General features: G+C 48.3%; 1 protein-coding gene across 3 annotated transcripts in view; it reads right to left on the bottom strand.

The window, feature by feature from the left end:
* CDC20 (cell division cycle 20) overlaps window positions 1-26,262 on the bottom strand; it is a 114,431-nt gene that overhangs the window by 5,263 nt on the left and 82,906 nt on the right. For all 3 annotated transcript variants that reach the window (XM_068110947.2, XM_068110928.2, XM_068110937.2), the window contains 2 exons: window positions 26,091-26,185; window positions 25,651-25,867 (listed from right to left, as the gene is read on the bottom strand). In XM_068110947.2, the coding sequence (XP_067967048.1) occupies window positions 25,651-25,867; window positions 26,091-26,185 (312 nt within the window). The remainder of the gene's footprint in view (window positions 1-25,650; window positions 25,868-26,090; window positions 26,186-26,262) is intronic.

Below are 26,262 nucleotides of genomic sequence, written 5' to 3'. Positions count from 1 at the left end.
TGAGAAATGCTATCCCATATACAAGCATTATTGACCCCAAAACGCATGATGTTTCTCATTGGTTGACTGACAACTCAGAGCAAAACATTGCACAACACACTGTCCAAGACCCTCCACCCACTTCACTCGATGTTGGCAACTGTGCATTTTTTATTTTTTTTGCATACAGAATCGAAGCTCGGGAAAGAGCTAACATTTATCACACAAACAAATCAGACAAACAAACAAAGTATATAAAAAGGGGAGCGATAGAGACAGGATGGGGAGAGAAGGGGAGCACATAAACACAACATTTGAGAGCAGGGACATCGGGAATGTGCGGGAGGGAGAGGGCTTGGGGGGAGGCGGCGTGGGAAGGGGGGGGGGGGAGGAATATAAACACAAGGACACCAAGGACTTCCAGGAAAGAAGTTGATATTTCAAAAAAGTGGATTTGGGGTGAAATTAGCGGGGGTAGAAAAGATCAAGGTTTTGGATGGGGGAAGATAAGAGATGGTGGTGAACAGCTGTTTTAAAGACCTGGAGGGAGGAGTGGGTTTGAAGAGAGTGAGGGAGTTTGTTCCAGAGGCAGGAGTAAAGAGGAATGAAAGAGTGAGGGTGAGCAGAGAGTCTTGATTTTGGCAGTTTAACCACAAGAGGGTTGCTGACAGATCTTGTGCGACCTGTAAGAATATTTGGGGGACAGAGCCCAGAGAGAGCTGGGGGAGCAAAGCGGGAGAGGAGTCGGTAGAAGACAGAAGGACCACCAACCTGCCTGCGGTGAGTAAGTGAAAGGCCCTCGGAACTAGCTTCATCGTGGGAGATTCCAATGATTCTGAAAACGATTCCAATGATTGCAACCCATGCAGAGAAAATTAGGTAATAAATGTTATTTTTGGGACCGAGAAGAAGCAGTCTATTGCCTATACACTGCCCAAAGAAAGATTTCATACACCCAAGACTTAAGAGTTCAACCCTAGCCCACCATCTTAAGAACTTAAGGGTTCTTAAGAAAACTGAACAAGTCTATCATGAAATAGGTACATTTTGATTACAACCTAGGCAGAGGAAAGAAAATAGTCAGGTTTAATATTTGAAGTCCAATAATAAATCGAGAAATAAAAACGTGCGCATCAATGACTGATTGGGCACAAATTTGTCACCATGACAGCAAATGTACAATGGATGAATTGGAAAGCGATACAACTACCTGTCGAAGTAGAATCCACTCAATATATGAGGCTCAACATTAACTGTTGCATGGGGCAACTACATTTTGGTCACGGAAAACGAAACTAATGCCTTGGTTGCACAGTCAACCTCTGTCGTGCCTTGCATTCATATTTACAATATTGAATATGTCTGCACAAAAGGATGTTTTGATGTACAAAACATTCTCCTGGATCAACAAGAAAAGTCAACAGTAACGTGGTTGTTGATGTGCAAAGATAATCGTTAAAGTACTTAAAAGTACTCTTTGAGGTACTTTAAAGCAAAGGTAATGTTTAAGGTAAGGTATGTTGTTCTAAATTGTGTGTACAAGCTGGTCTCATTCCCTCATCTGAGATTGAAGTGGTGCGTATCTCACGACCTCACCAAGCTAACCATGCATTTCACCCAACCTAACACTTATCTTGCTTGACGCTCATGCAGTTGCTTTCAAAACCAAACAGGTTACGATTGCTGAGAATAGTGGTTTTGCGAAGTGACAATTGCTGCAATTTTAGCAATTGCGAGCAAATTGTTGCGATTTTAAAAGACTCATTTATTATCATTATTACTAGCAGGCACACACTCGATGGGCAGGTGTACCCTTCTCAGTTTATCGGAATGCGGGCCAGAATAAACGAGCTGCAGTTGGTCAAAATGGCATCCTGGTCAAACGAGGTGAATGTGGGCCGGAATAAATCGTTTGCTTGTCTTGGGGGGGGGGGGGGGGGGGAATGTGCGAGGGGGGCACTTAAAGCCAGTATTGGGGTTGGAACAAGAAGTAGAACCAGGTTTGTAACCTCTACATAGGCCCAATAACTGTTGCATGTCAATTTTGGAGTTTTGGTGACATGCACGCTTGCTCCATTATAGCAAGACTTTTGTATAGAAAGAACATGCATCAACATAAAGAATAACTAAAGATTGTTTCAGGGGGAAATTTTTTTTGGGTGAACTGAGGCAAAGAGTTTGAAAAAGCTGTGTTGCAAGACCTCTTGACCATTGACCCATGACAAGCTTGTGTTGCCAGTGTTTTGTGTCTGAGAAGTGCATTGTGTTATCCTCGTCGCCAGTGTTGGTTATGTCCCACTATGTCTTTGTCCTCCTCTAAGCATTGTTGTCTCTGGTGTATTTGTGACAGGTCCGTATGCCTGTGATAACGCCACAGTCTCCTGTCAAAGGTGACCTTTTTGACCAGAGTGCCATGTTGCTATGAGAGTGTATGGATTATCCAAAATTCATAAAGAAGATGTCCCATTATGGGTCACTGGGTCAGAGTCATGTATCAATGGACAATCAAATGCATTGTCAAAGTTCGTGGCTAATATACTAAAATACCTCGTGAAAAAAAACCGACCGAAGATTGCACAACAGGTCCGAATTTGTGGATAAAATAGCACCCACCACAATCCATCCACACAAATCCATGGTGTCCTTTGACGTCATGTCTTTATTCACAAATGTGACCACAACCCTGGTGGTTGATGTGGATAGACAGCAGCTAATGGAGGATGATTTCTGGAAACAGGTCGCCAACAGGTTGAATGTTGATGTATGTGACCTCAGCACGTCTTTCTTCCACCTATTTCGTCTTTGACGGCACATATTACAAACAGGTGTTTGGCACTGCGATGGGCTCCCCAGTGGCGTTGGTTGCTAACATGGTGATGGAAGAGCTTGAGACACGGAACATCCCGTCCTTTCCAACACAGGCACGTGTCTGGTACCGCTATGTAGATGACACTTTTGTAATCTGCCCCAGCACGGCTGTTAATATAATCCAGGAGGGCATCAGTGGAACATTTCCTTCCATCAAACTTACCTGCGAGGAAGAACAGGATGGGTCGCTTCCATTTCTGGCCACCATGGTGATGAGGAACCCGAAAATGAATGAATGAATGAATCGAGGAACCCGAATGGAAACTAAAACACCGCAGTGTATAGGAAACCCACCCAGACCAACTGTTACCTCGATTTTGTGTCTTGCCATCCGAAGCACCACAAAAGTCATGGTGAACACACTTGTAAAAAAGAGCAAGGAATGTATACCATCCACTTTAGAGGGCAAGAGGAGTGAGATCAAGCAGCTTAAATGGGTATTGAAAGCCAGTGGCTACCTAGACCACCTCTGCCCAAAAAAACGAAATGGTACTGGCTGCATCAAGACCTCAGGAAGTTCCACAGGAACCACCTAAATGCTGCTGTGTGCTACCTTTTGTGCAGAGTAGCCCAAGGAATTGGCAGGATTTTGAGACCAGTCAGTGTGAGGGTTAACCATCAACTGATATATACCTTGAGATGGGCACTGACCAACATCAAGGACAAAAGACAAAAGAATGACCGCACAGGTGTGGAATACACTATTCCATGCGACTGTGGTGGGGAATACATAGGCGAGACCAGAAGAACCTCAGACCAGCACATTAAAGAACACCAGAAGGCCTTTGAGTGTAATCATCTGGAAAGATCTGCTATCACCAAGCATGGATCAAGGGCGGTCCATGTTCCCCTGTGAGACAATGTGAACGTTCTGGTGGCATCCCCAAACCGGGCCAGGAGGTGAATACTCGAGGCATGGCACACTGGTGAAACAAGGTCACCTTTGACAGAGGAGACTGGCGTTACCACAGGCGTACGGACCACTCATTCACAAATGATGTCGAGTCTCCTCGGGTAATGATGGCATTGCCTTTATATGTCTGGTGCACACGGGTAAGTGTGTGGTATAGACGGGAGGGTCGCCACTCCTCTCCGTCACCCTCTTCCGCCCGTGCTGTTGGAGTCAACTGGATTCTCACCCAGCAGATGTGCAGAGCCATCTGCCATTTAAACCGCATGGCTGTGGACCGTTACCCTGGTAAGGGGGGCTGACAAGTACAACACCTTGCCCACAGGTGACCTGCGATTATGCAAGGCAGGGGAATCCATCTCCCTGGGGTATCAGAAGACACCCGCATACCCATTCACAAATACACCAGCGAGACACCGATGCTGGGAGGAGGACAAGGACAAAGTGGGACATAACCAACACAGGTGACAAGGATAACACAAACACAATACAACTCAAACATAACACTTGCAACACAAGCGTGCCATGGGTCAATGGTAACGAGATCTTGTAACACAGCTTCGTGATTGTCGACTGAATAGGCCCACCCCTCCCCCTTCCCCCCAGATATATCTGGGGGGAGGTAAACAAGGAAATTGCTCTTGACAAAGGATAATGGAGGCCCAGTGCACGCCGAGTTGCTGGCCAAAACGTCGAGTCATTAAGACAAAAACGACAGGTTGAAGAACTATACAATAGACGTATTGGATAGTCATGGCCAAAAATATTAGCACGCTTGCAATTTTTTCAAATAATTCACGATATATTCCAGAAATTAAAAAAATATTTTGGTATCCACACATGTATTTCTTTGGTTTGCAGTGCAACAAAACAAAAAAAGCTGATAAAAAAATACTAAATCTTAGCTTATTCCACACAGAAATCCTAAAATGGACCGGACAATATTATTGACACCTTCAGAAGTTGTTAGAAATAATTAGATTTCAAGCAGGTGATTCCACTTTACTTTGGAATTGAACTCACCCTATGGTGAGTTGCAGGTGACTGCAATATAAAAATAAATAGCACCGCAAAGCGGGCGTAACCCCTCAACCCATGCATGGTGAAGAAGCATTGATGATAATTTGTTATTTGAAGCGAAGTTGTATACGGAGTAGGATTTTGCAGTAAATACATTTTCGCCCATGAACCCATGAACCCATTTCATGCCCATGAACCTTCCTCGACTCAACACCAACATACACTGCAAAAATGAATTTAATCGGTCAAGCCGTTCTGCTTGAAATTGACGGAAACCAATTTCAAGATGGCTGCCGTGGCGGCCATATTGAAAATCGCAGCACGCCCATGAACCTTCCTCTACTCAACCCCAACACACTGCAAAAATGGATTTAATCGTTCAAGCCGTTCGGCTTGAAACTGGCAGAAACCAATTTCAAGATGGCTGCCATGGCAGCCATATTGAAAATCACAGCATGCCCAATTTTAGAAAGGCACCTTCCTCGACTCAACCCCAACACATTGCAAACATGGATTTAATTGGACAAGTCGTTCTGCTCGAAATTGACGGACACCAATTTCAAGATGGCTACCGTGGCGGCCATATTGAAAATCGCAGCACGCTTATTTTCGAAAGAAACCTTCCTCTACTCAACCCCAACAAACTGCAAAAATGGATTCAATCGGACAAGCCTCCTTGAAATTGACGGAAACCAAAAGTTGACGGACGCCCGCCCGGACAACGCCAGTGACAACAATACCCCTCAGCCCATTGGGCTGATGGGTGATCACTCATTTAACCAGTTTGAATCGAGAAAAGGAGTCATTCTGCCGTTTTGTGTCACTGTGTGTGCCACAATGAGCATTGAGAAAAGAAAGAACACCAGAAAATTGTCTGAGGAAGTCAGACATAAGATTGTAGCCAAGCATGGACAATCTCATGGCACTGTAGCAAACCTCCCTGGATGTGGACACAAGAGAAAACGTGATCGAAGATTGCAGCAAAGGATTGTTCGAATGGTGGAGAAAGGACATCAACTGCCAAAACAGATTCAAGCTGAATTTCAGACAAATGGTACGACAGTTTCAACTCGCACAATCTATCGCCAACTCAATGAAAGGGGGTTCTAGAGTAGGAGACCCAGGAGGACACCACTGCTGAGAGACATAAGAAAGCCCAACTGGAGTTTTCCAAAACACACCTGAACAAGCCAAAATCCTTCTGGGAGAATGTCCTGTGGATAGATCAGACCAAATTGGAGCTTTTTTGTAAAGCACATAATCTCTATGTTTACAGAAAACAAAATGAAGCCTTCAAAGAAAAGAACACCTTCCCTACAGTCAAACATTGAGGAGGTTCAGTGATGTTTTGGGGTTGCTGTGCTGCCTTGATTGTGTACACTAGGACGTGCCCGTACGTGGGTGCCCGTTCCTTGCCAAAAAAAAAAAAAAAAATGTCTTCGCCCATGCATGCATGGGCGTGCCCGTAAGTGCGTGAGGTGACCGTACAATGAATGTATCGTCCCGACGCCGCAGCTCAGATGGCGCTGCAGTTAATCGGGCCTGTATCGGCAGAGTTATTATAAACGTGTACTACAATCGATCGTACCTTACAGCGTCTGCTCGCCACGTTCAGCATCAGTACGTCGTCACTATGACTATCCGTAAGTCCGGAAGTGACGTCCTCATTTGACTGTCCGGAAGGTCGCATATCGCAGTTACGATGAATCGCAAATTAGTTTTAATTAGTTTTAAAACATAGTTTAACGCCAACATAGTTTGCCAACGTGAAATAAATGAATACGCTCTCAAATGTGCCGTCCGAGGCAGAGTCTGTTCGCCACGTTCGGCACACGTGATAGCTCGCTGCTCTGATTGGTTGAATCGTTTTTTGGACATAGCTCGGTAACTACTTCTCCGATTAATATGAAACCTTGAAAAGGCACATCCTCAGGTCCCCAGCAATATATCTGGCAAGTTTAAAGTATATCGGACCCGTGTCCCGTGGTTGTCGAGAAACAGCGGTCACAGACAAACACACAGACACACAGACACACAGACATACACACACACACACACACACACACACAGAGATTACTGGAATTATAGATAGATGGCATCATGAAATCAGGAGATTACCAAGGCATTTGGAGTGCAATATTCAACCCAGTGTCAGAAAGCTGGGTCTCCGTCGAAGGTCATGGGTCTTGCAGCAGGACAATGACCCCGAACACTTCAAAAAGCACCCAAGAATGGATAAAGACGAAACGCTTGACTGTTCTGAAGTAGCCAGAAATTAGTCCAGATCTAAATCCCATTGAACACCTGCGGGGAGATCTGAAAACAGCAGTTGGGAGAAGGCACCCTTCAAATCTGGGAGAACTGGAGCAGTTTGCACAAGAAGAGTGGGCCAAACTGCCAGGAGAGAGGTGAAGGAAGCTCATTCATGGCTAGAGGAAGCTCTTAACTGCAGTTATTTTGTCCAAAGGCTGTACTACCAAATATTAATCTAGGCTCTGGGGTATCAATAATTTTGTCAATGCAATTTTTTTATTTTCTGATTTTAAAGGATATATTAAGTTCTGAATAAAAAAACAGGTTCTGTAATATTAGCAGTGAAATAAAGAATTGTGTCAATTTCATTATCAAAATTGTCAATTTCAACTTGTTTTTCGAGAAAATGGAGACTTATTTGGAAAATGTGCAAGGGTGCCAATATTTTTGGCCACGACTGTATATATCAATATATAATTTAGTGCTCCAACCTAATGATAAAAACGCCTGGACGTAACCGCCACAATGTCCACCCTGTCTGCGAAACTCCAGGAGAAGCCATCCCACACCGCTACATCATAAAGATGTCAATTCAGATACCGTCACAAGTGCATGAAAAACGAGTTGCCGACCGGCTTTCGCCCTTATTGGGGCATCAGGGCAACACAGCGAGCTTTCCACACACTTGTGACTGAAAACATTTCGGTTATATATCACTACTTGTGTGACTCCATACTGAGTGGAGAACCGCCAGTAAGGTGTCCTGTATAGTCCTTGCTGCACCTTCCCGGGAGCAAAAAGCACCGCCTGCAACACGGTACATTACCTCTCGTTTCCACCAAGCACAACATGGAGTTGACCTGGGTGCGGTTGGACTGCATCCAATAAAGTACAGCATTGTGGGATAGCTTTCTCCGGACTCCATGCCCTCGTTTGGCGAGTTGACTCTCAGGCTGTCCCAAACTATGTCCATCCTAGAGCAGCTTTGAAGTTTCTGTCACTCAAGCTTTTGGGTCTCACTATCTGCCATGATCTTTCCTGGGAAAACCACATTTCAAATCTGGCCTCCAAAGCCAGTCGCCGACTGGGCATCCTCCATCGTGCGAAGTCCTTCCTTGGCACACCTGAGCTCCTCACCACATACAAGGCTTTCATCCGCAGCTCAATGGAATACTGCTCTCCCCTCTGGGCTGGTGCTCCTGCCTCACACCTAGCTCGTCTTCACGCTGTTGAAACCAAAGCATTCAGAATCATTGGAATCTCCCGCGATGAAGCTAACTCCAAGGGCCTCTCACTCACTCACCGCAGGCAGGTTGGTGGTCTTTCCGTCTTCTACCGACTCCTCTCTGGCCTTGCCCCCCCAGCTCTCTCTCTGGGCTCTGTCCAGCAAATATTCCTACAGGTCGCACAAGATCTGCCTGCAACCCTCTTATGGTTAAACTGCCAAAATCAACTCTCTGCTCACCTTCACTCCTTCATTCCTCTTTTCTCCCACCTCGGGAACAAACTCCCTCACTCTCTTCAATCCCACTCCACCCTCCAGGTCTTTAAAACAGCTGTTCACCACCATCTCTTATCTTCCCCCATCCAAAACCTTGATCTTTTCTATCCCCGCTAATTTCACCCCAATACCACTTTTTTGAAATACCAACTTCTGTCCTGGAAGTCCTTGGTGTCCTTGTGTTTTATACTTCTCCCATCCCCCCCCCCCCCCCCCCCCCGTTCCCACGCCTCCTCCCCCCAAGCCCTCTCCCTCCCACACATCTCCCTGCTCTTAAATGTTGTGTGCTCTCAAGTGTTTGTGTGCTTCCCCTTCTCTCGTCTTCCGCTCCCTCTTTTTATGTATTTTGTTTGTCTGGTTGACTTGTTTGTGAAGTAAATGTCAGCTCTTTCACGAGCCTCGATTCAGTATAAATAAATAAATAAATAAAAATAAGGTTAGGTTGACATACTCGTATTTTCTGTACAGGGCATGACAATATTGTCACTGTATTTGCGGAACGAAGAACTTGTGGCAGAGCATGCACGATGGCAGCACCATCAAGCACTTTGGCGTCAAAATAAGGTGTTTCTGGCTTGACACTTGGCTCAATGCAATAGCTTGGATTTGTTGCTTGGTGGTTGAAGTCTCCCACGTAGAGACGGTGCTGGTGGCCATGGGTGGTTTTCATGTGTGAAGAACACCTCCAGTTAGGTGTTGCAGACTTGGGCAGCGATGAACCAAAGACTGAACAGATTGCAGTCACTATATTTCCTGGAATTGGTTTTTCACTTTTGAGTTCATTCTAGTGGAATATGGCCACTTAGTGGAAGATGGTTTTTATTTATGGCCTATGGATTGATCCATGTCTTTCAAACAGCACGTCCTGGATGTACTTGGAATACTGCTCATGACCCGTTTCCATAGTGGGCAGTGCTTGTAATTGGGTAGTCTGGAGGTCAACGTGGTGTTATGGGTGACAGAGGTGTGCCGACCGTGTCTTTTGGGATTGAGTCTCCTGGTGGAGCATGGCTGTCGGCTAGACCCTGGGCATGGTCAAGTGTGGGTGGGCGCTGGGGGCTGCATGTGGTCGGACTGGGAGATGATGAGGTGCAGGGGACGTGGCTGTTGGGATGCCACACACTGACCGTGCCTCCCAGGTCCAAGGCCTTGGGAATGGTGGAGTTGGCAGCATGTGCTCAACATATTGGCCAGCTGGGGCTAGTGGAGCCGTGGTCCTCACGGGGGACCGAAGGATTGATTCGTGGGTCGCACCCTTGTGGGCACTCGTGGACCTATGTTGGCGGTTCGGCTGCTCAATTTATCCGATAGCCCTCGCATGGTAAGGGGCAGAGCCGTCATAGCCAAGTGTAGCAGTGTAGTTGGTCACCGGAGGAGGCGGATCCACACGCTTGACAGTACAGCCAGAAAGAGGGGAAAATTCTGGGAAATGTGATTGGCCCTGGAGGAGGAAGGGGGTTTGCCCCAAACTCACCTCGCCCTGGAAGGGCCCTGTGGTGGTGCTTCGGCGAGTGACTCAAAATTCAGATGGGCCCGCATGCCCTTCCACATATAGTCCACGGGGATAGATATAGTCCCTGGGTCGGGAGGCTCTTGCATGGATTGAAAGGGTGTGGGGGAAACTAGGTGTGGTGAATGACACTCTTGGACCCAACCAACATGCAACGACCTGCACATCAAGTTAAGGTGCCTTGATGTTTTTTGTCCAAAGCTTCAGTACTTGCTCATATAAATTGGGACATGAGTAACTTGGAATGGGAGGCAGGTGAGAGTGATGGCATGGCCGGTGAGGGGATTGGTGTGTGTGTGCCACAAAGTGTCTGGTGGGTGGCATTTATGTGTGGAGGTGTGTGTTTTGTGTGGTCGTGAGGATGGAGATTAAATGGTGATTTTTGTGATGATTGAAATGTGAATGGGAATTTCACATGCAAGCAGGTCATGGCAGCATTTTTTTAATGACATCGTTTTATTGAAATATGTGGTTGAGAATTGAATGGCAGCAGGGTAGGAAATGTTTTTGTGGATTTTGTGGGTGGGGAAGGTGTGTCCCCGCAGGTATGGATCAATCTCTGGAGGAGCGGTGACTGCGGCCCCCTCTGCAGTAATTGCCCCTGGCAGCCAGTGATGTCTTGAAATTTGGAGCCCGTCGGCGGTGGGGTCTGTTTGGGGGCCTTGAGGTGTGGAGACCCTTGGCGACCTGTGAGGCTGTGTGAAAGCCTGAGGCGCGGAAGCCTGGTGTGGAGACCCCCCACCCCCGTGGGACGACAGCTAAGGACCTATTTTGCTGTCACGGGACCGAGAATTAAAGGGCGGGGGGGGGGGGGGGGTGGAGAAGTCTCAAGTCAGGCGACTTGTTTTTGGACTGCGGGGGCACCATAGCCTGAAGCAGCCCCACCATATTGCTTGCATGGGACCTCCCCGCTGCCTCATTGAGGGTCACGCACGCAGACACAGACACAGACGCACACAGTCCTGCAGGGGCGGGGGGGGGGGGGGGGGGTGAAATACGTGCTTTGATGATTTTTGAAATGTGTGAATGGTTATGGGATTTGTGTGAATGAATGGGGGAGAAATCCACAGAGCCATGTCACTCACCTGTAACACTAGGACAGGGCCTATGGAAGTTTGGGGCACATTGGGATGGCTCCGCAGGTAACATTGGGTATTGTAGCATCCACCGGGGGACGTGGTCTGTAGAATGGGGTTGTACAAATGCTTTGCATTTTAGAATTTTTGCATTTCTGCTAAGTTGTGTGGTTAAAGTGGTTTTTGTTGTGCTGACATTTTTCTTCCTGCTCCAAGAGTTAGGAGCAAGGATTCCAAATTTTGTAAATATTTGAAATGTGAATTGTTGCTTCATGGGGGGAAAACCGGTAAGGAGAAGAGGTAAGTTAGCTACGTCTCGCTTCCCACAGCCTTCCTAATTTATTTCATAGGCTAAGTGCGAGTCGGTAAGTGGTAAGGCTGGAACGGTGGCGCCTGCAGTGAACCTTGCGGGAGCTACGGTTCCGGGGGTGGGGGGGGGGGGGGGCTGTGTTACGATTGTGGGGGGTAGACAATGATTACCTTAGTCCAGGTAGAATTGTGTAGGAAGTGTGCTCCGACTGTCGTGAAGAAGAAACCCCATGTATCACAGGTAGGAATTTCGTTCAGACCGGATGTCGTGAAAGCGCATATCTTTGTTCCCATCACGAGGGGTGGGGTTATGTTAATTAGTTCGGAATTATGGGTTATTAATCCCCTGTATGTAATGGCCTCTGTTATTTTTCCTCAGTTCCTTATGACAATGCAGCACACACTCCGACAGAAATCGCACATTTATAGCACGAAATAATAGCTCTTGGTGAACGTCATCTCGGGATATGCTCCGCAGGTTGGTCGGAGCGATGAAGAGAAGGACAAGTTCTGGTGTGCAATAGAGAAGCTGATGGAAAATGTGAAAGATGAGGAAGTTGTTGTGGTAGGAGGAGACCAAAATGGACATGTGGGAAGGAGTATGGATGGTTTTGAGGGAGTTCATGGGGGTTATGGATATGGTGTGAGAAATGGAGAATGTGAAAGGATTTTGGAGTTTGCTGATGGAGCTGATTTGTTGATTTGTAATACTCAGTTCCAGAAAGAGGATAATAAGGTTGTTACATACACGTCAGGTGGGTCGACAACAACCGTTGACTACCTGATGGTGCGTAGGCGAGATAGGGGGCACCTCCGGAACACAAAGGTGATCCCAGGGGAGGAGGGTGTTTCACAGCACCACTTGGTCGTCTGCAACATAAGGGTGAAAGGGGTGAGGAGAGCTTGGCGGGTGAGGTATGAACTGAGAATGAAACCGAATGTCTGTGTGGAGGTTGAAAGAGGTGACAGTAAGGGAGGCATTAAAAGACAGGATGAGTAGGGCAGAGGATGGTGTGGTTGAGCTTGAAAGTGGTTGGATGTCAATGAAAGATAGTCTGTTGGGAGCCGTTGGTGAGGTATGTGGATGGACCAAAGGATCACCGAGGCACTCGGAAACATGGTGGTGGGATGATGAAGTTGGAAAGAGGATTGACGAGAAGAGGAAGAAGTTCAAGGAGTGGCAGAAGGCGAAGGGTACGGGAGCAGAAACAGCAGAGCATGAAAGTTATAAGGCAGCCAGGAAGGCTGCAAAGAAAGAGGTAGCAAAGGCGCAGGAGGCATGCAGGAAAATGTTCTGAGAACGCTTGGATTCGGAAGAGGGTCAGAGAGCAGTATTCAGGATTGCAAAGCAGATAGCGAAAGACAGGTGTGATGTGATGGGGGTGAGTTGCTTGAAGGATGAAGTGGGACAAATCGTTGTGGACCCAGATGGAATTAAAGGAAGATGGAAGAGATATATGGAAATGCTGTTGAATGCAGAGAATGAATGGGATGGCAACATAGAGAGTAACCCAGTTTTAAGACCGGCAGAGAAGATAACTGAGAAGGAAGTTGAGGAAGCGATAAAAACAATGAAGAGTAGAAAAGCGGGAGGGCCGACGGGAGTTGTGGGAGATTTTTTTTTTTTTTTTTTGTATACTGAATCGAGGCTTGTGAAAGAGCTAACATTTATTTCACAAACAAATCAACCAGACAAACAAAATATACAAAAAGACGGAGCGGCAGACAAGATGGGGAGAGAAGGGGAAGCACACAACCACAACATTTGAGAGCAGGGAGAAGTGTGGGAGGGAGAGGGCTTGGGGGCAGGAGGCGTGGGAAGGGGGGGGGGGGGGGAGGTATAAAACACAAGGGGACCGAAATTAGCGGGGGTAGAAAAGATCAAGGTTTTGGATGGGGGAGGATAAGAGATGGTGGTGAACAGCTGTTTTAAGGACCTGGAGGGTGGAGTGGGATTGAAGAGAGTGAGGGGTTTGTTCCAGAGGCGGGAGAAAAGGGGAATGAAGGAGTAAAGGTGAGCAGAAAGTCTTGATTTTGGCAGTTTAACCATAAGAGGGTTGCAGGCAGATCTTGTGCGACCTGTAGGAATATTTGGGGGACAGAGCCCAGAGAGAGCTGGGGGGGCAAGGCCAGAGAGGAGTCGGTAGAAGACGGAAAGACCACCAACCTGCCTGCGGTGAGTGAGTGAAAGGCCCTTGGAGTTAGCTTCATCGCGGGAGATTCCAATGATTTTGAACGCTTTGGTTTCAACAGCGTGAAGACGAGCTAGGTGTGAGGCAGGAGCACCAGACCAGAGGGGAGAGCAGTATTCCATAGAGCTGCGGATGAAAGCCTTGTATGTGGTGAGGAGCTCAGGTGTGCCAAGGAAGGACTTCGCTCGACGGAGGATGCCCAGTCGGCGAATGGCTTTGGAGGCCAGATTTGAAATGTGGTTTTCCCAGGAAAGATCATGGCAAATAGTGAGACCCAAAAGCTTGAGTGACAGAACTTCTTGGAGAGGATTATTCAGAAAGTGGATGGGAGGGTTTTCCAGATGGTCTTTTCAGAGAGACATCGTAAGAGTGTGAGATTTATCAGGATTGAAAGACATGTTCCATTTGTTTGCCCAGTCTGTGATTTTGTCCAGGTCTGCAGAGAGTGAGGAGGCTGCAGACTGCCGATCTGAGGGATGAGGAATGGAGCGACAGAGTAGAGTCGTCAGCAAAGAGATAGAGAGGACTTTCAAGAGAGTCAGAGAGATCATTGATGAAGACCAGAAAAACCACAGGGCCCAGAACACTACCTTGGGGGACTCCAGCCTGAACAGGAAGAGGAGATGAGAGAAACCCATTCAGGGCCACACGTTGACTACGACCAGAGAGGAAGTCCGCCAGCCATGCGTGGAGATTTCCATGGATACCAAAGGAGGAGAGTTTGGTGAGCAGAGCAGGGTGCCAGACCGTATCGAAGGCACGTGAAATGTCAAGGGAGACAGCTCTAATTTCCTGTTTGGCGTTGAGGACCTCCATCCATTGTTGAGAAAGCAGAAGCAGCATGTCCAGAGTAAAGTCACCAGGTCTGAAACCAAATTGATGATCAGAGATCAAGCCATTGGAGAAGAGGAAAGATTTCATATCTGAAGCAATGATGGATTCCATGACTTTGCTGATAATTGGGAGAAGGCTGATTGGTCTGTAGTTGCTGGGATCTGTTTTTGCACCTTTTTTGTGCAAAGCGGTGATGTTGGCTGATTTCCAAGCAGATAGCAGATGACCTTGAGCAAAAGAGAGGGTGAAGAGAACAGAAAGAGGGAGTGAAAGAGCGGAAGAACATGATTTTAGGACCCGTGGGCTGATGCCGTCAGGACCAGTTGCAGAATCAGAGTCGAGGGGTGACATACTTTTCCACCTTGTCAGGAGGAAAGGACACAGAGTCCAGGAGCAGCTGGGTACGACTGGGTACGGTGGGTACAGAGAGGGATGGGTTTGGGACACAAGATTTAGAGGCAAACACAGAGTTGAGGCATTCAGCTTTTTCACGTGAGGAGTCAGCCGTTAAGCCGTTTGAGGTGAGGGAGGGGATGGAGGGGGAACAAACACCAGAAACAGATTTGACCAGACGCCACCAGGATTTGGAAGAGGGAGACAGATAAGAGAGTTCGGTCTTGAGAACGGTGAGATATTGTTTCCTGGCTCTCCTGAGGGTGGACACACACTTGTTTCGGGCTTTGTGAAAGGAAATGAGATTTCCTTCCGTTGGATTTGCTTTCCACGAGACGAAAGCAAGTTGTTTCAGGGCAACAGCCTCACCACAAGATACCGTGTACCATGGACGGGAGGAAGGGTATGACAACTGAAGATGAGATGGGATAAATCTGTGCATGAGAGAGAGAGCAATTTACTTTGAAAGAATTCCCAGGATGAGTTGATGTCAGAGACGGTAGAGATGGGAGACCAGTCCAGATGATTGGTGGCTGCTTGAAGACCGTGCCAGTTTGCCTGAGTGAAATGCCAGACTCGTCGACGCTGAGGAGGCTCTCTGAGAATGGTCAGAGATGTCCACTTTGACAAGCACATGATCAGATGAGCCGATTGGAGCAGAAGAAGAGCAGCAGACATTTTCAGGGAAGTTAGTCATAACCAAATCCAGAAGAGAAGATGCTCGGTTGACTGAGATCCGGGTCGGGAAATTGACAGATTGTGTCAGTCCCAGTGAGTCACAGAAGTCCTTTGCTGAAGAGCCATGGCTGGTGAGAGAGGTACCCACACCCAGCCAACTGGCATGGTGACAATTGAAATCACCACATATGAGGAAGAGAGAGTTGGGATGGGTAGATAGAAGTTGGTCCATATTATCAGACAGCGAGATGTAGATGGAGTCATCGCTGTTTGGTGGACGGTACAACACACATATGAACAAAACGTGGGAGCGAAGGGCAAGCCGTAGCCAAAGGTATTCCTGGGGGTGAGGTGGAGAGAGGGCAGTGGAGGGCGAGTGAGGAAGAGAGTTTTTTATAAAGATAGCAACCCCACCTCCAGGACGAGGCTCAGGTCTATCATACCGGAGGAGGGAGTAACCTGGGAGAGATACCAAGGCATAAGAGACATCATGAAGAAGGAAAGTTTCTGTTAAGCAGATCACATCTGGTTTGTCAGAAGCAACCTGTATGGAGAGATCAGTCAAGTTTGAGCGAAGGCCCCGGATGTTTGAGGTCCATCCCGTTAATGAGGAGGGAGGGGGAGCATCGGGTCCAGAACAGGGGGGGGAGGGGTAGGGTAAGATGTGGAAGAGGAGGAAGAGGTAGGGAGAGCTGTTGAAGGTGTGTCAGAGATTTCAGAGATTTCAGAATAGCTTGGAGAAAGGGAAGAATGGGGCGGACAAAAGGTTTGATGGAGATTGGGTGAGGCACAGTGAGGTGTTATTTGAGGAGGGGGAAGAGCGGGGCAGAAGGTTGGGGGAGATGAAGGTGAAAGTTGGAAGGGGGAAGAAGCAGGGAGGATGCTTTGAGGAAGAGGGGTGATAGGGGAGTCTAGGAGGGGAGGAGCGAGGGAGAGTCTCGGAGGGGAGGGGTGTGGGGGGAGTTTAGGAGGGAGGGGAGGGAAGGGGAAAGGGGGGAGATTTGAAAGGGATGGGTGATGGGGAGGATTTGGAGGGGAGGGGTGAGATTGGATTTTGAAAAGTGTACGATTCATGGGAAACGAACATTTTTTGCAAAATGAGTTTGAGACCGAGTCAAAAATACGTTTGAGGACACTGAAGGAGGGGTGGAGTTCTGGATAGTTTAGGGAATGTAGAAAGGAGGAACTGTAAGAGATGGTATTATATATATATTTTGGAATGAATAGATTTGGTGAGCAAGATGAAAGCATCCTTTTGTAGGAGAAGAAGAAAAAGGTGTTATAATATATGAGAGAAAATAGTTGTTCAGGGGAGAGATTATACATTTCTAACCACGTGATCGCGTGATCGCGAACAACGTAAAGGAAGAACGAACGAACAAATAAGAACAACAAATAAACGAATAAGACCTGGGAAGGAAATATTTTTTGGGGTTTTTTTTTTTTTGAGTAGAGATATTAAACAAGGAGGTATGGGGTGAACGACAGGGACGAAACAGAGAACGAAAATAATTGCAGCGCATTCGACGAATCGCTGAGAGAAAAACAAAACCACAAGGTCGGAGACGGTACGGTAGCCTAAGCCTACGAGTACTAGGCCGCAGAATACTCGATACGCATTAACCGACGATTGTGTATACATGTACGAAAAATTAGCACCGAAAATTTTCCAAAAGATACACTATAGGTACATACACCGAAAGATAGATACAGTCTCGACAAAAACAGAATTGTGAAAGATCACTTAGCTTCGAAAGCGTGAGCGCATGGAACAGCTTCGAAAAGACGTGACCTCGCCGTGATATGTTGAAGGCAGCAGGAAATTGGGGTGTGAAGAGAATGACAGAGATCTATAATCTGGTGGTGAAAGAAGGCCGCATTCCAATGGATTGGGAACTGAGTACCCTCGTCCCTCCATACAAGGGGAAAGGTGACCCTCTGGACTGTTGCTCGTATCGAGCGATAAGGTTATTGGAGCATGGAATGAAGGTATTGGAAAGGGTGTTGGAGAGGAGGATAAGGAAGAAAGTGAAGATCGATGAAATGCAGTTTGGATTTATGCCAGGAAGAGGAACGATAGATGCACTTTTTATTGTAAGGCAGTTGCAGGAGAAGTACATGGAGAAGAGGAAGTTGTCTCTTGGGTTTGTTGATCTGGAGAAAGCATTCGATAGAGTTCCACGCGAAGTAGTGACATGGGCATTAAGGAAGTTAGGAGTGGAGGAATGGTTGATCAGATTAGTGATGGCAATGTACAAAAGAGCACGCACAGCTGTAAGGATGAAGGACGGGAACAGTGGTGAGTTTGAGGTGAAGGTGGGAGTGCATCAGCGGTCGGTACCAAGTCCACTACTATTTGTAGCTGTGATGGAGGTGCTGGCTCAGAATGTAAAGGAGGGTTTACCATGGGAGTTGTTGTATGCAGATGATCTGGTGTTGATTGCAGAAAGTATGGATGGACTGAAGGAAAAGATGAACAAGTGGAAGGAATGTATGGAGACAAAAGGTCTGAAGGTGAATATCGGAAAGATGAAGGTGATGGCAAGTGGTAAAGCATGTGGTGAGGTGGAAAGAACTGGAAAGTGGCCGCGTGCTGTGTGCAGGAAGGGGTCGGAGTGAACTCCATTCAATGTGCAATGTGCGCTGAGTGGGTTCATCAAAAATGTAGTGGTTTGAGAGGGTCATTAACCAGTGTGGAAGCTACATTCAAGTGTAAGGTGTGCACAGAGGGAGCTGCACATGGAGGAAATGTTGAGTTGAATATTGGAGATGGCGTGAAGCTGGAAGGTGTGAAAACATTTTGCTACCTCGGAGACGTGCTGAATGGAGGTGGATCAGACTCAGCAACAGTTGCAAGAGTGAGATGTGCATGGAAGAAGTTTCGGGAACTGAGTGGCGTGCTGATGAGGAGGGGAATGTCGTTGAAGTTGAAGGGAAAGGTGTATGCTGCATGTGTGAGAAGTGTTATGATTTATGGCAGCGAGACCTGGGTAATGAACATAGAGCAGCAACAAAGGCTGGAAAGGGTGGACATGTGAATGGTTCGGTGGATGTGTGGAGTACCGTTGAGAGAGAGGAAGACAAATGATGAATTGCGGAAGATGATGGGAATAGAGCCTGTGATGGATGCTGTGAAGACACAGATCGAGATGGTTTGGTCATGTGTTGAAGAAGGATGAAAGTGACTGGTTGAGAAGAGTGATGGAAACGATTGTAGAAGGAAGTGGAGGACGGGGAAGACCGAGAAAGATTTGGCTAAAGGTGGTGGAAGAAGAAATGCGGGAAGGGGTTAAACAAGGGGAGATGCAAAAAAATATGGCAAAATGGAGAATATGGTCATGGGGCCTGCAAGGCTGACCCCCACTCCAGCAGGGAAAATGGCCTTAAAATGTCTGTTGTTGTTTGTGTATAGATATGGCATTTCACCTTCAGACCTTCACACCTTTTGTCTCCATACATTCCTTCCACTTGTTCATCTTTTCCCTCAGTCCATCCATACTTTCCGCAATCAACACCAGATCATCTGCATACAACAACTCCCACGGTAAACCCTCCTTTACGTTCTGAGCCAGCACCTCCATCACAGCTACAAATAGTAGTGGACTTGGTACCGACCCCTGATGCACTCCCACCTTCACCTCAAACTAACCACTGTTCCCATCCTTCGTCCTTACAGCTGTGCGTGCTCTTTTGTCCGTTGTCATCACTACTCGGTGTATATATATATAGCATTTCATATATACATATATATATATATATATATATATATATGATTATGAAACAGGAAGTAAATTCCAGCGTGGGTCTCATGAGAAAAAATTCTGACTCAACCGGGACTCGAACCCAGGAACTCATCACTTACGCGGTGACAGCCCACTGAGCTATTGAGTCTCCGGGATATCCTCAGAGATTTCTCACACTAACACTGCGAGCTTTATAATGGCTGATGTTGTCGTGGAAATCAATCAGGTCCACAACTTTGTCCCACAGGTTGGTTTAATCACAATTAGATCTCTGACATCATCCTGTATAAAATACAATCATGCAATAGATATCAGGATCTTGGCATCATATAGAAAGGACCGATAATAATAGTCAAAGCAAGCGAGTCTAGCATATAGGTGCGGGTACGTACCATTCAAGACTACGGACTACATGTCATAGTAAATGTCACAGGAGTGGCCCCGCGTCGCGGATGTCCCGGGTCTTATAAACGCCCCTCAGTGGCTTAAGCGAGTATAACTCCTGGGTTCAACTTTGGTATAATTTCACTACATTCTCCCCACCTTTAGAACTATACTGCCGCTAGGCAGATTCCAAGCGCATGTCAGCATTAATTGATTGGGGACGTCATTCCATGTCAGTCGGTCCACACGTAACGGTCGGGGTGGCGAACTACCCTGCCAGCTCGTGTCCGGAAACTACCGGGTACGGCGTCCCCAAGTCCCCTGGTTCGGAGTAGCCGCTGGAGGCAGGTGTCGGGGGGGGGGGGGGGGGGGCACCTCAGAGCCTTCAGACAGGGGTGTAGGTGACGACAGAAGTGTCGGCATAAGTTCCATCGAGGAAGCTTCAGTAGAGTCCATAGACTCGTAGATCGGTTCGTCGATATCTCTATACGGGTCGATGACCCCACAAGGGGCGAGATGGCGTACGGAGACAGTGGACTCGCGTCCATCTGCTGTCATCACACGAGCATGCTCGGGATTAGCCTGGAATACCTGCACCTTATCTACTAAGGGGTTGTACTTGCTTGTGCGCACCGCTCGTTTGAGATAGGCCGGCCCCGGCTCAGCGAGCCAACTGGGTAGAGATCGGATACTACCCGAGCTTCTAGGGTGGTGGAACAGTCTTTCGTGAGGAGTCTGGTTGGTGGCCGTACATAGGAGAGCCCTGATTGAGTTCAGAGCCGCAGGTAGCGACCAAGCCCATTTATCGAGACCCCGGCCGAGGGTCCGGAGGCTTAGCATGACGGCCCTCCATATAATCCCATTGAAGCGTTCGATCTGCCCAATCGCCTGGGGTCTGTACGGTGTGGTGTAACTCGAAGCAACATTATTTTGGAGCAAATAACCTCTCACCTCCTGAGACAGGAACACCGCACCCCGATCGGTATGCACGTAGGTCGGATACCCAAACATAGAAAACAAATTCTGCAGGCACCGTATGACCGTGGCAGCCGTCATATCCCTGCACATGTAAGCAAAAGGGAATCGCGAGTACTCAACAATAGTGAGCAGATAACGAGAGTTGCTCGACTCCGGCAGCGGTCCTTTGAAATCCATTGCCAATCTCTCCCACGGTCTAGTAGCCCTAACCAGCGTCCCCATGGGAGGGATGTAAAAACGAGGTTTGAGTTCCGCACATATGGCGCAGTCACGGCAGATCCGGCGGATGTCCTCAATCGAGTATGGCAGATTACCCCTCCGCACAAAATGAGCGAAACGCGCCACCCCCGGATGACACATAGTGTCGTGCAAAGTGCGCAGTCCCTCCAAAGTTACGATCCCCGCGCACGTAGCCGGCTTTGATAAGGCGTCGGCGACCAGGTTATCCTTCCCCGGGCGGTATTTGATGGTGTAGCAGAAGTCGGCGAGTTAGATACGCCAGCGGGTGATTTTCTCATTCTTAATACATTGAGCATGTAAGGTGTCATACATGAATGCAACGCTTTGTTGGTCCGTGATGATTTGGAAGCATCGCCCGAGTAAGTACGGTCGCCATCGCCGAATCGACTCGACGATCGCGTACGCTTCCTATTCGACAGATGAATGCCTCCGCTCAGCAGAGGTGAGAGTCCGCGAAAAGAAAGCCACAGGGCGCCTCCCTTGGGAGAGAGTCGCCGCTATCGCATGATCCGAGGCATCACTTTCTAAGACGAAAGATTCGCTCTCGTTGATCGTCGCCACAGCGGCGCCAGCGATGTCGGCCTTACGGCCCCCGAAGGCCGCCGGGTTCATGGGGAAAGTGTCGCAGGCCACGAGGGGGCAGAGCTTCGCGGAGAAATTTTGCACTCACTTCGAGTAGTGGGCGAACAGCCCGAGAGCGCGCTTCAGCGAAGCCCGATCGCTAGGCGGAGCCATATCGAGCAAAGGGCGCAGACGCTCCTTATCCGGAGAGACTGAGCCATGGGTCACGGTGTACCCCAGAAGATCTATCGCGCGTAGAGAGTAACGACACTTAGCCTCATTCATGGTTAGGCGATACCTCTGCGCGACCTCGAGGAAGCGCTTCAGATTAGCATCGTGATGCCCCTGGTCATACCCACAAACCGTAAGATTGTCCAGATATACAAAGACATCTGTCAAGTTCTCCTTAGTAACGAGGTCGTCCATAGCCCTCTGAAAACAGGCGACCCCGTTCGTTACCCCAAAATGTAGTCAGGTGAACTGGTATAACCTTTGACCCGATTCAAAGGCAGTATAGATGCAATCAGCCCTAGAGATGGGGATCTGATGATACGCACTACGCAGATCGAGAGTGCTGTAGACGGAGTACTGGGCAACCTGTTGTACTAGCGCGTCCATCCCCGGTAAGGGGTAGGCGTCCAGCTGTGTAAAGCGATTAACCGTCTGAGTAGTCGATTAGCATGCGCCGGCGATGGGCCTCACTTCGCACCACTAAAACCTGGGCCCGCCACGGTGACCGGCTAGGTTCGATAAGACCGTCCTTCAAAAGCTGGGCCGTTTCTGCCGCAATGTATTGCGCGTCTGCCCAGGAGTAGCGCCGCGATTTTACCGCTACAGGAGTGCAGTCAGTGGTCAGGTTGGGGAACAGCGAAAGAGGCTCAATTTCCATTTTCGCGAGCGCACACACAGCAAGCGTGTCCGTCCCTCCGAACTCCATTTCCAAACGTCCATGTCGCTTAAGAAAATCGTGTCCTAACAGAATGTCAGCACATAACGCAGACAAGACCATGAGATGTACATCGGAAAACATGCGTCCCTTTATCACAAGTTTCAATCGACATTCCCCCTTCGTGCTGAGCCTAAGTCCTTGGGAGGCCATGAAGATCCGTCGTGTGGTCCCGAGGACCGGCCACCCATGGTGACGCACCAGCCGCTGATCGACAAAACTATCCGTAGATCCCGTGTCGACTAGGGCCCGGGCAAAAATGCCTTCGACCAAGAGCGGAACAATGGCCTGATCAAGGCCGGAAGATCCGGCAGGTATTGTGCCGTCCGAGCGAGAAGATCGCGCCTCTCGTGTGGATCCCACACCGGCTGCAGTTTTCCGGGCGTTTGAGGAGCCCGCGGAGGGCCCCCGTGCCAAACGCATAGTTGGTCGTGCCGGACCGAGAGCGTGTAGTTCGTACGAGCCGCCGTCAGATGGCGCTCGTGTCACGTGCGAAAGATCGCAGTCAATTGTACTTTCATGTGCTCAATCAAGAGCGTGTAGTTCGTACGAGCCGCCGTCAGATGGCGCTCGTGTCACGTGCAGCATTTGCTGCATAACGGGAGGAGCTTTCAAAGCAGAAACTTGTCATTTGTTTAAGGAGGGCGTTCGAACGCCAGTCAAGGTCGGTCGCTCCACGGCCTGTCGCGTTCGCGCCATTTGTTTAGGTGGCCCGATGTATCTCACCAAGGACGTGCGTGCAGCCAGGGGCCCGCGAGGAGGAGGACAGCTCATCAAAGCCGGGTGAGGCGCCCCGCTCTGTGCTCGGTCCGTTGGCTCAGCGATAAGCCCATTCAAGGTCGCGCGAGCTCGTGCGCCCCACGCGGTCTTCTTGCAGACTTTTGCAAAATGTCCTTTAGTAGAACACAAATGGCATATGGCCTCCCGAGCCGGACACGCCGACCTGGGGTGCTGTCGATTGCCACAGAAGTAACACGTCGCGTTTCGTTCAGGCCTTGGCCTGGCTGCGGTAGCTGCTGCCAGGCCGGAATCCGAGTCCACCTCGGGAGCGGCCAGGGGCTCGGCCGTAGTCGAGTCCGCACCCGTATCCTCGGCGGTAGCCCTCTCCGGTCACGCGAGTTGAGTAGTCCCTGCAACGACCCGTGCGTGGTCATAAGCGGTAGATTGTTCCCGGGCCTCGGTGTAAACGTTGGCCACCCGTAGGGCCTCCGCGAACGTCAGGTCAGCTGTCTCCAAGAGTCTGAGCCTCAGATTTGTAGAGCTGATCCCAGAGACGAAAGCGTCTCGGACGAGATCGTCCTGGACTTGCTCGTGTGTCCATACCTCTTGAGCACTGTCCGCGAGAAGGTGTCGCAGCTACTGGGCGAAGCGATCGATCGACTCGGTCGGCTGTTGACGCCGCGTTGCGAGCAGATGCCTGTTGTACACCACGCTCCGTTTCTTAATGTAAAGTCGCTTTAGTTCTGCCATGGCGGCATCATACGTCGTACATCGTGCGATGCTCCTGTAGACGTGGTGGTCGACTTTGGTCTGCAACACAGACAGCTTCGTTTCAGCGGTGGGAACGGTATCCTGGGCTCCGATCTGGTTCTCCAGCATTTTGAGCCAGTGAGTTAACTCCGAGCCCGAATGCTCAGCTTGCGGGTCGGCGCCGAGCGTCGGTACATTGATCATCTTGTGTCCCGCCATTTCCGTAGATCTTAATTGTGATTAAATGTCGTGGAAATCAATCAGGTCCACAACTTTGTCCCACAGGTTGGTTTAATCACAATTAGATCTGACATCATCCTGTATAAAATACAATCATGCAATAGATATCAGGATCTTGGCATCATATAGAAAGGACCGATAATAATAGTCAAAGCAAGCGAGTCTAGCATATAGGTGCGGGTACGTACCATTCAAGACTACGGACTACATGTCATAGTAAATGTCACAGGAGTGGCCCCGCGTCGCGGATGTCCCGGGTCTTAAGCGAGTATCACTCCTGGGTTCAACTTTGGTATAATTTCACTACAGATGTCTTACGTGCCTGCTGGGCAGACCCCGGATGTGAGTGTGAAAGTGCATTGAAGATGAACTCATCTAACAATTTAAGAGACAGGAGATCTTACAAACGTCCAAAAAAAAAAAAAACACACACACACACACACACACACACACACACACACACACACACACACACACACACACACACACACACACACACACACACACACACACACACACACACACACACACACACACACACACACACACACACACACCTTTCATAATCTCCATGAAAGTCATGTTATTACAAAGTCGTTTACCAAGTCTTGAACTTGTGTCGATTTGGGGTGTCGTTACCTCCACCGAAGGTGAATGGAGGTTACGCATTCACCATTTTATGTCTGCGAGCAGGATATCTCAAAAAGGTATGGACCGATTAGGACAAAACTCGGTTGGGCAGGTTGGGTGTGTGACAAGGATGAGCTGATTAAACATTGGTTGAGATCCAGATGCAGATGGTCTATCAGTGGGATAGAAAACGAAAACCCAGCCTGGTGGAGGTATGTACTTTTCCGGGTGCCGTTGTAGTTTTCATTGCATCCCACAAGCCCCAAGGAGCAGCACAATTCATGTAAACATGTAATTGTAAAAACCAGAACAGAAACAGTTAACACAAGTTTTAATTTGCCCCACCAAAGTTACCACAAGCATTCATTTAGGGACACTTGTAGGGAATGGGCCTGGGGCCTAAAAACAAATCCATGTTGATGTTCAAGACTATTCCTAAACCAAGCAATGTCCCGTCCCATCTTACTATAATTCACCAAATATCCATCCGTCTGTCTGTCCCCAAGTACCACAAAAACGGCTGAACTGATCGCAACGACATTTTGGGTGGGTAATCCTGGGACCCCCTGGAGTAAAATAGGCGAAATTGTTTTTCCAATTTCAGCTTTGGTCTCCAGCATTTTCAGGTTTGGACTCCCGCCGAACGTTATTGTCCCGGGTACCGCAAAAACACACCTCCATGCCTGTGGGATTCCCATGGGTGACCCCACGAGTAAATATGATGTTTCTTGATCCATTACACCAAGTGGCAGCAGAGACTCAACATACAATGATAGAAGGGTGGCCTGCCAAAGTAAAATAACCTTTAACTTGGGCCGAAACAATGGGTGCTGGAATGCTCCAGATAATCCTTATTTTAACACCAAGACTTTTCTGTGCAAAATGTGTAGCAATTTTTTTAAGGCGTCAACTATATTCGACACATTGTCTCGTACCTTGACAGCAGCATGGTGGTGCGTAAACGTGTGCACAGGCGTTGATCCAGTCGTTGGCCATATTGACACTGCATTATCATTGCCACCCGAAGCAAGATATTGGCCATTCGGTGACCAGGCCAGGCCACAAACTTCCTGTTGGTGAGCTTGAACTGAAAACTGAACATGCTCAGGAGCACGAACGTCGTGGTGGTTGATTGTGCCAAAACGTGACCCACTGAAAGGGTGGGGGGGGGGGGGGGGGGGGAGGGGAGGAAACCGGCCCATAAGAGAAAAGCATCATACAATTTGTCAGGACTGTACCAAAACAATGTATAACAAATGCCACCCTTTTTGTAAATAAAAGTTTTTATTTTTATTTTTTAGACAATCTTAAATTAATTTATTTCACATTTCAAGACAATGAATTGAGAGGGTGCAAGATCAGACTTCTGTTAAACCTGGAGAGCATTGGAGCATTCCAGCTGAGGGCACCAACTCGAGCTCCATGTCCCTGCATTGTCCGCAATCGTTTTCCAGTTTCCACATCCCATATCTGATCAAAATAAATAATCAAAATCAGGTCAAGGCATGAAGCATGGTGGTGGCAGCATAATGCTATGGGGATGCTTT

The sequence above is a fragment of the Myxine glutinosa genome, chromosome 1, assembly GCF_964187855.1.
Source record: "Myxine glutinosa chromosome 1, kmMyxGlut1.1, whole genome shotgun sequence".
Lineage (NCBI taxonomy): Eukaryota > Metazoa > Chordata > Myxini > Myxiniformes > Myxinidae > Myxine > Myxine glutinosa.
This window is presented reverse-complemented; position numbering and strand designations above follow the sequence as displayed.